Source organism: Falco peregrinus, chromosome 8 (genome assembly GCF_023634155.1).
Source record: "Falco peregrinus isolate bFalPer1 chromosome 8, bFalPer1.pri, whole genome shotgun sequence".
NCBI lineage: Eukaryota > Metazoa > Chordata > Aves > Falconiformes > Falconidae > Falco > Falco peregrinus.
The window spans coordinates 56568322-56581804 of NC_073728.1; the positions used below are offsets into that span (position 1 = coordinate 56568322).

The 13483-nt window shown below is 39.2% G+C and overlaps 1 protein-coding gene across 9 annotated transcripts in view; it reads left to right on the forward strand.

Moving 5' to 3' along the window:
* Nucleotides 1–13483, forward strand: part of EBF1 (EBF transcription factor 1) — a 283485-nt gene that overhangs the window by 236163 nt on the left and 33839 nt on the right. For all 9 annotated transcript variants that reach the window (XM_055812620.1, XM_055812621.1, XM_055812622.1 and 6 more), the window contains exon 11: nt 12508–12596. In XM_055812620.1, the coding sequence (XP_055668595.1) occupies nt 12508–12596 (89 nt within the window). The remainder of the gene's footprint in view (nt 1–12507; nt 12597–13483) is intronic.

Below are 13483 nucleotides of genomic sequence, written 5' to 3' on the forward strand. Positions count from 1 at the left end.
TTTTACACAAGAGAAAATGGGCAATACCATGCTACTCTGAAGGTATTTTATTGATAGCTTCAGAGCTGGGATCTGAATTTTCCTACAGGCTGCCAATGATGCCTAGAAAATTTGGAACAAGCACAAATGCACGGTTATGAACCTGTTTGATCATTTCTGGTTATCGGTGGTAGCTTTATATCTTCTACTCTATTTTCTGCTCATCTTGTAGTCTTTAATCTGTTTATTCTACCTCTGCCTTGAATTAGGGAAATTATTATATTTCTGGCTTAGGAAAAATTAATCAAGTAACACTTGAAATATTTTTTTAAAATCAAACCAAAATAATTTGATTGGAGAAAATTTGAGTGGAGAAGTTTCAATTCCCTCAGAACAGCGTTAGCTGGGGGATGAGTGGGGTGCTACTGACCAGCAGAGATGTTTTGCTGCCTATCCTAAACTCAGCAGTGACTACCAAAGAACCAAAGGTTGGTTCACTCCAGCTGGATATGAAATTGTCGGAAATGTTTCATAACAGGATGGGGAGTTTCAGTCTGGTTCCTCACTGCCTCACCTTTTACAGTTTCTTTTTGAAGCATCAGCTTTATAAGCGAATGGTTGTACCTGGGATATTTTTATTTCCGTACTCATCTTCACTGGTTTACCAGGTGTATTCTAGATGGTAATTTGTGATGGTGGGGGAAAGGCAAGATGGGAAGAGTGTGATAACAGTTATTTTTACTTCCTCCTCTTAGGCCTGTGAGGCTCCAGATTCCAGATTGGTGATCTCTCTGTAGGTGTGTTTGGAGATTCCTTACCTCTTATTTGGGGGCAGAGCTGCAGTATTTGTTCTCTGTAACTGACTTGCAAGGTGATCTAGCGCTGACAATTTAGCAAAGGCCTGTTCGCCCCGAGGACTCATTTTGTCATGAGCAAGCCCTTGATGGTGCTTGCTCATTGCTGCAGCACCTCCCCTCTGCTGAACCTCAGATCCCCCCGAAGCGCAGTGGTGGGAGGAGACCTGCCAGCAAAGCTGCTGTGCAAATGGGGCACTAATGGTTTGTGAATCTGAGGATGGTTAACTGATCTGTGCATTCAATTAAGATGAGTTTCTCAGTTAACAGGCACCCTGGGAAGAAATGAGTTACTTTCATTTCTGGGATTATGAGCACTTAATGAAGAAGGCATATCAGAATTCTGCCTGTGTTGCATGAGATAACCCTAAAATGCAGCACGGGTTTTCAACTTACTCGTCTAGCAAAAAAAAAAGTTTCCAGGTGAGAGGGAGAAATCAATGCTTGTAGGAGTTCTCTTGCAGAGAGGCTCACAGGGCTGAATGTAAAGTGTCATTGCATGCAAAGTTGGATTTTACTTTGTAGTTTTCTTCAGGCCTATCACTTTGCTTGTGACTTTTCTATCTAAACCTATAATTTAAAATGTCATTTAAATAATATTTACCATATTCTTTCTGTAAGACTTACAATGTGAACAGAACATCAGAGAAAGATGGGTGTATCTCTAGAGGTGAAGACTTGGCCGATATATATATATGCAAAATATAAACTAAGCTCCAGCCTTTAGAGTTTCCAGCCAGTATCAGTATAGTTTCAGAAAATTTGCCAGAATATTTCTGCTTTACTGGTTAAAGGATGTTGCAAAAGGTGAATTTAATAAACGTGTTTATGCTGGACCTGAATGACTAATAAGCACATTCAGAAGAAGCAAGGAATACATAAATATTTCACACCAGTTTCGCACAGACACTGCTGACAACTTGGAAGGATGTTTGTGGGGATAATAGTTTGTTTTGGGGGACTTCCCTTTGTATTGCAGCTTCCTAAAGGGATATGTGGTATCCCTGTGTCTCCTTAGCTGCTGTAACTAAGCTGAGCCAGCAGCTGACCGTCTCTTAGTGACCAGCCACCTGGAGAAGCGTGGCCACTTTCTCCAAAAGGGTAGATTGGAGCAGGGGTTGGAGTTTCTTACCCCCATTTTCTCTTTGCAGAGATTGAGAGACTCTACATAATTGTAAGCAAAAGTGATGAATTTTCTCAGAGAGAAAAGAAAGGGCAGGGTGGCTGCTTTAACCTGCAGACATCACCCATTTGCAATATTTTTGCCACGTATGAGTGCTTACCTGAGTGAGCTTGCAGGGCATGACACACGCTCAGAGTGATGCGGTGGGGCTGAACCCGCTGCTGCCAGAGCAAACAGCCTGTCGAAGGAATCCCTCTGCTGAACGTGCCCTTCTCACCCACAGTCCGAGTTATTCATGAGGGGCTGGGCTGGCTTTGGGCCAGCGGTGCAGAAATACCTGTAAATGCGTGGGGAGGTCTGGGGACTGTTTGGGGCTCGTGAAAACCAGGGTCCCTCTCCTGAGAAAGGCTGCTGGGAGAGCAACTCCTTCTGTGCATGTATACACACGAGGTGTGGGAAGGAGGTGCTGGGAGGGGGCTGAGCTGGATAAATCAATCCCCCCTCCCTGGCGGTGGGTTGGCAGCTGAGTCTTTGCAGGAAAAAGGGTGTTAGTCCACTCAGGCCGAGGGCAAAAAATTAATTCAGGTTCCCTGTTTACTTGGTGAGATCTTTTCTTGGGTATATTCAATGCAGTAAAGAATAATTTGGAAGATTTCTTTGCTCCTTCTGATAGGAATAAGTAAAGATATTTTGCTTCCAGTACTGTATTGGTCAGGATCATTGCAGTCACTTCAGAGGGAGGCAAAAAATAAATTAGAGTTATTGTTATAAGCCTACTGTACCTTGGCCGTTGGTAGATGGGTCATGCCATATTATTCCTTGCTTGTTTACTGACCTCCTCAGCAACTCACCTTGGTTAATTAATTAGTTTCAGGTAAATTACTTTTGCATACAGATAATTTTCTTTTTACCACCACCCAGTACCCCATTTGATTAAATTCAATCAAGCACGTAGTCAATCACCTTCCGCCAAAAAGAGAAAAAAGAAAAAAGTCATTGATATGCTTTTCTGTCATTTATAAATTACCTAGGAAAGCAACTGAGGAGGCATTTAGTGTGGTCCTGAGGTATGGCTAGTCGGTGCGTGCAAGGCAAAAGCAATACTGCATCTTCAAACAGGCTTGAATAACGTTTCTTTAACTATTGAGCCTAACTCTGAGATCTCCCCCGCTGTGAGCCATAAGTTGCTTGTAGGCTTGTTCTAGAGAGTAATAAGTATTGTTGTTTAGCAATTGTGTTGTTGAAATTCAGCTCCACTATGTCTGACAGTATTTATCTAAAATACTTTCCCTGGTGCGTGCTCAAGTTCCAGTAAACCGTGTCTTATTGTGCGACCTTTTCATTTTCCAGTGAAAAGGGATCAGCTCGTCAGATAAAAGCTACAAGCTGGAGTACAGGAAAAATGCGTGCTCAGAAAATCCGAGCATGATTGAAAACAAGATGTGTTAAATCAATGCAGTTTATCGCCTGCCTATTCCTGGCAATTGCTGTTCTAAGCTCATTCTGAGCACACACTAGATGATAAAAGTGTAGTGTCACAGTGCTCACTGGGGTGTGAGGGCAGGGAAACATGTTTATCAGACAGGCTGGTATGATTTTCTTTTTTTTTTTTTCCCTTGATAAGAGTTTTTGTTAAAATTTTTGCAAAAAAAAAAACAACAAACCCTGAACAATTATAGAATCAGGTGATATAACTGCTGCTAAAATCAGCTAAAATTGAGAGAGCTCCCAAATTATACATTTCTATTTAGATGTTACAAACTAAGCAAACAACAAACCCAACTGTTTTAATTTTAAACAATTTGCTATATCATCAAGGATATAGCCAAAATGGTCCTTTTGCTTTCGAGTGAGTAGCCTTATCGCAATTTTGTGTAGACAAATCAAAGCTAATGTTTAGAAATAAAGATTTTTGGAAACTATTGTTTTCTCAAGGGATTTAAGCTTAGTTATGGAGAGGGATTAAAGACCTAAATTAAACCTCACAGGAGGTCAGTCCCTTCCAAGAACATCACACCTATAATGTTCATTACAGCTAGGCACAATTCATCTCATTTTTATGATTCAGCTCTACTTGTATTTCTCCGTGAATCTCATTTGCAGAGATTTGGGATGTGATAGCTGGTGTTTTTCCCATTTTCTCTCTTGAAGAGTCTTTTTGCTCTGACCATAGTGCACTTGCACATCACAAGTCTACAATTTTGAGAGACAGCCAGATTTAGGCTAAGATGCTTTCTGATAGGAATGGTTTTGGCATTTCAGATAGGACACTTGAGTTTTTCATTTATGCATCCCCTGATAATAATTATTTTTTTTTAAATAATCTGAAAAGAAGATGAGAAATAACAGGGTTAAAAGTGATAGAGGGATATGGTTTATTCAAAAGGAAAGATTTCTACATACTAACATGTTCCAACAATGGTTTTCAGTGCTGTCTACCCCAAGGAGTTTGTGAAGGGTGATAAAAAGAAAAAAAAACATCCTGTACGTTATACAAAATCATCTGTATGAAAATTTTAAAGGTGGCTACACCTACATTATAGAATTTGAGGATTCCATGCAAAGGAAAGATGTTGAAAATATGCTTAGTAAAAAATGAAAGAAAAGGTTACATGAGGTGACATTTTAGCATTTCCTACACTCTGTATGGTACATCTCTGCAGCAGTTTCTGAGCCAACAGTTTAAAAATAAATGCAACGTCTTTATTTTTTAAATGTTTTTAAGTAGACCTAAATATAGATCTTATAGCTAACCTTAGGCGCCCATTATTTTCAATCCTGACTTGTGTGCATTTTCATGCTTGTGTGTATGTGTACACATGTATTTATTTATTTAAATGAAAGAATAATCCATTGAGAGCTAGCCATTTTCAGTAAATTTTTTGCTACATGCTCATGTGCGTTACCAGAATGTGTCTGAGAAACAGGAAGATATTCACATGTAAATGCTGTTCTTTCCCTTTTTATAATGACTGCCAAAGATGCATCAATTAACCTAGATGACTAGACGAAGTAACCAACATGCATTGATTTCCTTCTGACCCTCTGTATACATATCCCCAGTGAATTCTACCAGCCTGTTCTGAAATTGGTATTTTTAAATTCCAGTGCCTGAAACTGGACTCCGTTTCAGACTCCCTTAAGGCCAAATCTTCCCCATTAGATGAGAGGTCAGTGCAGTCAGAGGAAGAAGAAACTGCAAAGCTCACAAATTTTTGACTTTTTTTTTAAGCCAGATTGCAGGTTGCTCAGAGTGAACATTCAGGGTTCATGTATTTTGAGAAACCAACACATGGTTCTTGCTAGACAGATCTAGTAATCTCATTCTGTAACTTTCATATAAGAATTGGGCTCAAGACGTGCATTCTTTGGATCTTCGGCAGCCCCACTGGCTGCAGAGACTAGGCTAGGTGGGAAGGGAGTAACTTCTCTGGTTCTTAGTTGCTGGAGAAAAATTGTTATCAGGGAGAAAATATCACGCTATCATGTTTGTAATAACACTGATGAACACAGTGGAGCTGCCTCTAATGCTGGCCTATTGCGTTTTTAGTTCAAGTAAAGAGCAGTCACTAGGGAAACTCAAGAGATCTAGGTGTTAGATTTGTCATTTGACTCAGCTCTGCATTTTTCTTACTGCTTGGTGCATGCACGTGGTGTCAGGGCATGACATGGCAATAAAACATAGGAATTACAGTTCCGGTATCTCTATCTCTTTCTAGATCTAATTTTCAAAAAATGACATCATATCACAGTTTGATTTTAAAAATGGAAATTCAATGCACGAGACTATGTTTTAGTGCGGGAGTACTGAGACCAGAATTGCAAGGCAATTCTGAGTTAGCTCTGCAAGGGCCTTTCGAGCTCAGACCTTTCTGTGCAGGCTCTCGCTGTCCCACCCGCTTCCATTTTCCATTGCTTGTGGGAATAAACACCCCAGGGAAAGTCAGTGGAAAGGAAACTTTATAAAAAGCAAGCCAAATTCACAACAACAACAACAACTAGCTCAAATGCTTGCATGTTTTCATTTAACGGTCTTTAATTAGCAAAGGAATAGTCTTTGCAGGGAGATTTGCAAAACAGACTTTTTTTCATTTGATGATGGGGTTTTGAAGTGGATTTTTTTTTTCTGTCTTTGTAGAGCAGGCATAAAGAAGCCACTGTGCATAAGAGTTGTTGGGTCGGGTTTGCTTACAACACGCCATGTCAAGATGTTGCTTTGTAACATCACCCATTGTCAGTATTGTGCACAGCAGGGCCTTAGCAAGGTGTTTTGGCACGTGGACTTTGATATTAATATGGTCTGCCCTGCTCTACCCCTATCTCCCAGCGTGAGGTTTTGTTTTGCTAGAGTCACAGAGGCTTCTAGCAGAAATCACCCAGGGTTTGGAGACAGGAGCCACAGGCTGTTAGCGAAGGCAAATACCCTGGATCGGCTCTGCTGCAGCATCTCGCCTCTACAGGAGGCAGGAGCTCCTGCTTTCCATCTTCTCATAGAGTCCGTGCTTGGTAAGAGTGGGGGGTGGGAAACCACAGCCTTTGGCATGACTACTCTCAGTTGTTGCCACTTGCACTCCATACTGCTGTTTCTCAGCAGTGTGGAAATACAGAGAGAAGTACAGATTAAAAAGGAAGAGAACTGATTATAGAGGTGGGTTTCTGAGTTGATGGAGGAAGAGGCCAAATGTCCATGAGAAAAGAGGTCCTTAGCTATAAAATGCCTCTGAAGATGCTAAGATTGCAAGGCTTCTGTTGAAGAGTCTACTCTCCTCACTGCCTTTCGTATTATTTAAAATATTCATTCCCTGTGCCTTCAGATGTTCTGACCTGGTTTAATCTGGGCACAGAGAGACACGTTAAATGTGTTCCTGGCCTGGCCTTCATTGCTGTGACAGTGCTGCAGCATTTTTGCATGGATTAATTAATACTCTTTTATGGCTGTGAGGCGTTGAGATCGGTAACACTGTGTATCTTGGCCACAGAGTCAGCTTCTATTTACGTTGGCATGAAGTTTCTCTCATCAGAGAGGAAAACACTCAAAACATCTGCATTGTAGACTCCAAAGCCCCATCTCTTTGACATTGTAGTTCAGGACTTGTCACTAGGTGTCCTAGGTGTCTAATTGTGTGGTAGAACCAAATTAAAAAAAAAAATGTATGTGTGAACAGACCAAGGCAGAGTCTAAAGCATCTTCTGCCATTCCCCTGTTGTAGCCTCTACCTCCTGGACATAATCTGAAGCCTTTAAAGCTCGACGCTTCTGCAGGTCATTCTTACCTTCCTCAAACTCTCCCAACAATTCCTCTACCTTCTAAGAAAACCAGCGACTCCCTGGTGCACCACAGGAGCAAGCACCATGGGACAGTTAATTCCCATGTGCTTTTCATGTAAAACAATCAAGACCAGATTTTTCATCTGGCAGAGGGATGGTCAGACCTGTGGACCTGAGGCCAATTTGTTTGTAGCCTTCAGCCTTTTTTCATTTTTGTTATTTGAGCCCTTAGTGTCCCTTCCCTTTCCTTGCAGCTTTTTCCACTGGAAAAGCATATGGGAAGTTCATAGGTCTAAGTGATTCTTTCTCATTGGTTTTGGGTCAAACAGAATGAAAAAGAAACAAGGGCTGAAAAATAAAAGGAATAAATGAAACCATGAGTGCATGGGAAACAAATTAACTGGATATGTTTTATGTTCTGAAATATTTCCATAATGCTTCTATGTAGTGTGTGTTTATTTTTCTTTGAATAATAATGTTAAAATGTGTCTAATTCAATTACTCTCTGCATTCACTGAATGAGTTTTCCTTGGTGAAGAGTTCTCCTATGCTACCCCAAGCTACGAATTCCATATGATATTTGAACAGGTCCTTTTAATTGCTGATATTAAGTGTCGATCATTCTGCTGTAAGTTGGCAGCGTGGCCAGAGAAACAAATTCCTCTCTCAGATACATCAGACAGTCATTCAATTAACGACCAAAGCTTTATTGACACAGTAGGAATTCATTATGTGAAATATTAAAAAAAAGCCCTCCGCTGACTAGTTAAAAAAAAAAAAGAGAGAGAGACTTTTAAAAATGGTGGATTATCTACATGTAGTTATTAAAATTATTTGTGCAGGATTTGAAATTATAGTTATGGTGGAAACATTTTTCTCAGAGGCATAAGCAGCATTTCTGTTGAAAAATAAGTTGGACTTTGAAAAGATGAATATAATGTACACATCCTTATTTCCATAGACATTGTGCATTTTCTTGATTAAAAGCCTTAGATTTTATGAGCTATGGCTTTAGACTTGCTGCATAAAGAGCTTCATGGCTTATTCTGTTAGAGTCTAATTTGAAAGAAAGTTCTTCCTCAAGGGTTTAAGAAGTAATTCATAAAATGGTAAGAATAATAAATATTGTGCCTTAACTCATACACTAGGATAGATAGACAGATTTTGTACACCTGGGTGTAATTTTAGTTAATTCACACAAGAGACAGGCTGAAAGTTTATTGTTTGGAAGGAGAAAAATGGCTTAAATCTTGTATTTGCAAAAATGATTATATTAGCTTAAATGAAAATGCTACTCTATTAATGGCTTCAATAAGCTTTGCATTTGGAAAAGTATTTTAATAAAAAGTTACCTGAAGTTTACTGCAACTTAAAATATGTAAGTGAGGGAAAAGTACTTACTTTGATTTATATGTCTTTTGGAGGTGTAATTATTGGCTTTTTACTCACCTATGTAAAACAATGTACTTTTGTAAATGGATTTCTGGCCACTTTACTCTTTTTTTTTTTTTTTTTTTTTTTTCTCCACATAAAAAGTAAGCACTGTCAATCAAAGAATTTTAAGGTTTATTTCCTCTTTAGAAATGATTGATAGCCTTTTAGATTTACAAGTTGACAAGTTAAAGGGTTCTATTGGTATAATTATGTACTAAATTCACAGTCTTTCAATTTAAATGTCCTTTTAAAACCACAAGATTATCATACCTGTATTTTGAAAAGTGGGCCAGTCAGTTTGGGTTGGTATACAAATTGCTTCCATTAGCCTTGGGACCTATTTGAATTTAGTACAGTTTTTTAAAGTTAGTAGTACTTTCAATAGTACTTTTAAAATTTAGGGTAATGGGAATGCATTTTAAGTACAGTATGTGTTAGCTTGTTTTTAATGTATGGATGTCAAGAACACAAATAGAGTTTGTATTTCTTATTGATTCTTTTTTTTTTTTTTTTTTCCAATCATGGAAAAAAAAAACACCTTCTTTGAACTAGACAACTGGGAAAAGCGCTACTATGACTGGACTTCCAAGGCAGGGACAGGCTCACTTGTGCTGGGGACAGAGGCAAAACCTTCCCTGGAGCTGGGGTCTGGCCATGTACCTTAGGTGCCACTAACGAGGACCTGAGCACTGGCTCTTCTGCAGTGCTGGGAGATCAGGATATCACCTTTTCTTGGGAGTTTTGCCAGCTACTGACACCCAAACCAGTGTGGCCCTAATGCTGCAGGTGGGGTGAAATATTTAAACAGGGCCCTTATCTTTGAGATATGACGAATTACATTTGACTTGGATTATAAATGAACTCAGGAATGGAGGGCTGATGTTGTCCAGTCTGTGGTTAGACGTTCAGGCAGCTAAAGATTTCTTTTTTTCATTTTATTTAAGATTGGTGGTGTTGAACGGTTATAGACTAATGAGTGATATTTGACAACTACAGTTTAGGACCTGATCCTGCAAATTGCTGTGTGCAGCCTCTCCCCACCACTAAAGTAAAGCTGAAGCTATTTGAAGCAGAAAGTTTGCAGTATCTCTCCGAGGATGCTTGATGCCTTGTGAGATTGGACCATAAAATTAACATTTTTTTTGGTCATTTAGTTCAGAAAATACTCACAGGAAATACTCTGTGGATTTCAAATGTGTTGAATGTGTGGGAAGATATGAGAAAATGACAGCGATCTCTGGGGGGATTTCAGAACTGGCCTCCATTTATAATATTGCAGAATTTAGTAACTACTTTCCCAAAGGATGTAAAGGGAAAATGGCCATAAACTAGTCTGAATTAGAGAAGAAACACATTTGACAGAACCACACTAAAATCTTCTAGCATATTTGCAAAAGAAATGTAAATTAGAACTGTAGGGGTTTTTTTTTTTTCATCTTCTCAAATAACAGCTATTTTTGATAATAAATATAAATAGCAGTAAATTAATTTATTGCAAAAATTGAAGAAAGTCTACACTAAATGGGTCCATGATAAGAGGCTATGTAGGGAAACTCAAAGGTAATGAAACCAGGAATTTAGAAAGCCAGGTACTGTGATATTTTCTGCAAAACCACACAACAGAGTGGACATCGTGTGGCCAAGGTGTGAAAGGAAACATGTGGAGAAAAGGCCCAACCATCCAAAAAACAAAAAGGGCACAAGCAGGGCAAAAGCCTTATTCCCACCCCTTCCATACAATGACATGAACATAAATAAAATACCGAATTCAGATATTCTTGATAAAAGGAAATGCATGAAAAAACCAGAGGAGACTAGAGGAATGCCATGAACTCTGGGGCAATAGAAGATTTCTGACAATCGCCCAGAAAGTAAAATCCTGAAAGATTTCCAGTCTGATGTTACCATAATACTGTAATGGTAATTTCAGGACATACTCAGAAGATTCCTTTCTGATATTAGATGTTGAGATTCTGCTGGGCTGTGTGCCTCTCCTGCCAGTGGCCATCAGCCGCACACTGCTGTTTCACTGCTCTTGGGTAGGCTTGGATTCTTCTACACCACCTTCCTTCTGCCTCAATTTCCAGTAGCATTGCCGGGCCTGCTTACGGAGTTGGGATGTACTGAAAGTCCAGGTGGATATAAAAATCTGACACACTGGATGCCAATAGAACCATCTGCTGTGGAAATGTTGTTTGAAAATAACAATTTAAATTGAACAGTTTCTTTAAAAACTGGACTGTTTTGTGGGATTGTTTGTAGAACACCAATTAATTAAAAACAAACCAGGGATTAGATATTATTTTCATGATAATGACGTGGTCTGGCTAAAGACCTTGAACGTTAGGAGTATGAAAAAACATTCTCTTCACTTAAACGGTGGAAGTGTGGACAAATTGCCACGTTGATCAGACTGATGGAGTTGTGCAACTTGCTGTGGGATAAGCATCATTGAGCCACATGAGAGTGCTGACACAAGTGAGACTGGGAGGTACAGTTCAATGCTAAATCTCTTTGCAAGAATCAGATGGCATCATTCTAGCCACGTAAGAGAGTTCATAATAAAACCATCATAAAGGTGCAAGATATATTCATAATAATTTTGTAGGCAGACCTTGTGCAAGAAATAATTTTTGCTATTAATAAGCTAAGACAAAACAAGAAAAACTTTAAAGTGACCCAATAATAATAATAATAAAAAAATATATTTCCTTCCCACTGAAAAAAAAAGCTGAAAATATAAAAATCCATATTGGAAATAAATATTTTTTCATTTAACTCAAAAAAATTGCAAACAAATTACTGTGGAAAATTTCATCATCTCTATTGGCATGGGAGAGTCAAGATGCGCTGTTGTTTAGAGATGCTTGAGAATGCTTGACTGTTGTTCCAGTTCACCAAAGCACTTAGGAAATTTTAAGCACATGTTGGAGTCTCACTAACATCTGAGTTTTAAAGTGATCATATGACGAGAAATATAGCTAGGAGGTCATTCAGTGCAGTCCTCTGTAATTATAGGCAATCATATAAAAAACATAATATGCTCAAATTTGCTTCGCTGAAAGCAATGGGTTTAAGTATGTGCTTACAGATAAGCATGTGCTTAAAGGCTTGGCACAATCAGAGCTTCGATTAATGGAGACAGACCAGCATTTTCATGAAGATTAAAGTGTTCCACTTCCACCATTTCTCTCCTCCATTTTATTGAACAAGGACTGGGGAAAGATGAACTAAAAACATACTTTTTTTTTTCTTTCTTAAATTCATTAAATCTTTTGGATCAGTTTAGTGCTGATCAGAGCCCGAGCTGGGCTGCTGAAGTTGGTGACAATGAGTAAAAAATAAAGCCTCTGCCAAGACAAATGCCTGTAGCTCACAACAAAATTATATGTGATCATTGCACATGGAACGTATTAAATGCATAATAGAATCTGGAACAAGAGAGACTCCCTAATAGTTACTTCTTTTGTCTTCCAATCACAAAGGACCTTCCTCGTAATACGAAAGCAGGAAAAATCCAGCAGAAAACATAAGGTGCAAAGTATTTATAAAATTAATTTCACCATGGCTTTCAGAGGTAATAATTGCTTCCTCTTTAGAAGATGTATGCAGCCTCCCCGGTTTTTCCAGTTACCTTGACTTAGGAACTCAAGTGGGAAGGTTTGCATTGCTGTTTGAACCAACCTCAAACAGTGTTTGAACCAAGACTTGGTAGTCAGTGCCAATTTCAGTAAAAGGGGATTTTGCTGGGATCCTTCCTTGGTCTTGCAATGTGTTGCCAATTGTTACAGTGCAACGGCGCCTGCTTGCTCTGCGTATGTCACATCACGTTGTTTGTCGTTGTTTCAGCTCTGAACGAACCCACCATTGACTATGGTTTCCAAAGGTTACAGAAGGTTATCCCCCGGCACCCTGGTGACCCTGAACGCTTGCCAAAGGTCAGTGCAAAGTTTGTTGTTTTCTTAAATGTGGTAAAGCTGATTGCTGCATGTTTTTGTTTGAAAGTGGAAGAATCTGTAAATGTAACGGTCCCGGTTTGGTACCCAATGCGGATGAGCTGAGACAGAGGCATGACCAATAAAGCCCAATCAGCCGCTGTCACTGTAGGCTTATGAGACTTCTGTGACTTTTTCTGAGTCCCAGCTAACTCAAAGAGCTGTTGCCTTTCTTAAAAGCAAATCGTACTCTGTGTTCTGAAATACTTAACGAAGAACACATTTTCGGTTGGTATTTTGGAACCTGAACAGCTTATTCATAGAAGAATGACTCTTCTTGGTTTTGGTATCACAGTAGTACTTGCCAGTATAATTTTGAGAACTTCACCATTGATAAAATCAAGTTATTTGGATCTTCAGGGAACGTGTGTCTGCTGCTGTTGCACCATGTATTGGTTTAGGATATTAATTATTATATATGGCTTTATTTCAGGATTGCTGAAATAATTAGAGCAATGCATAATGAAGTGATTTGGTGTTTGTTCCCAGAAAAATTAGTGAGAGTTTTTTGTTGATTTCTGTCAAGTAAAAGATGATGAAGAAACAGAATAGTTCACATAGGCTTCTAGTACTGCTGTCTTGTACTGTGAAAATGCTGTCTGGGTCTGCACTCACATCTGTTCTTGCTACCTTGCCATACTGTACTTTCTCTGGTGAGAATTTGTGGTGAATTTTGTGATATACTGGAGAAAGAGGTGGGGCATTTGAAAAAGTGTTGTGATTTCCACAGGAACCCTGAGCAATAGCATGCATGAGCTGGAGTCGCTGTCTGTGCATTTAGGGCACGTACACCTTGCCTTTGTTTTTAGGGCAGCGAAGCTGGTGAAGGG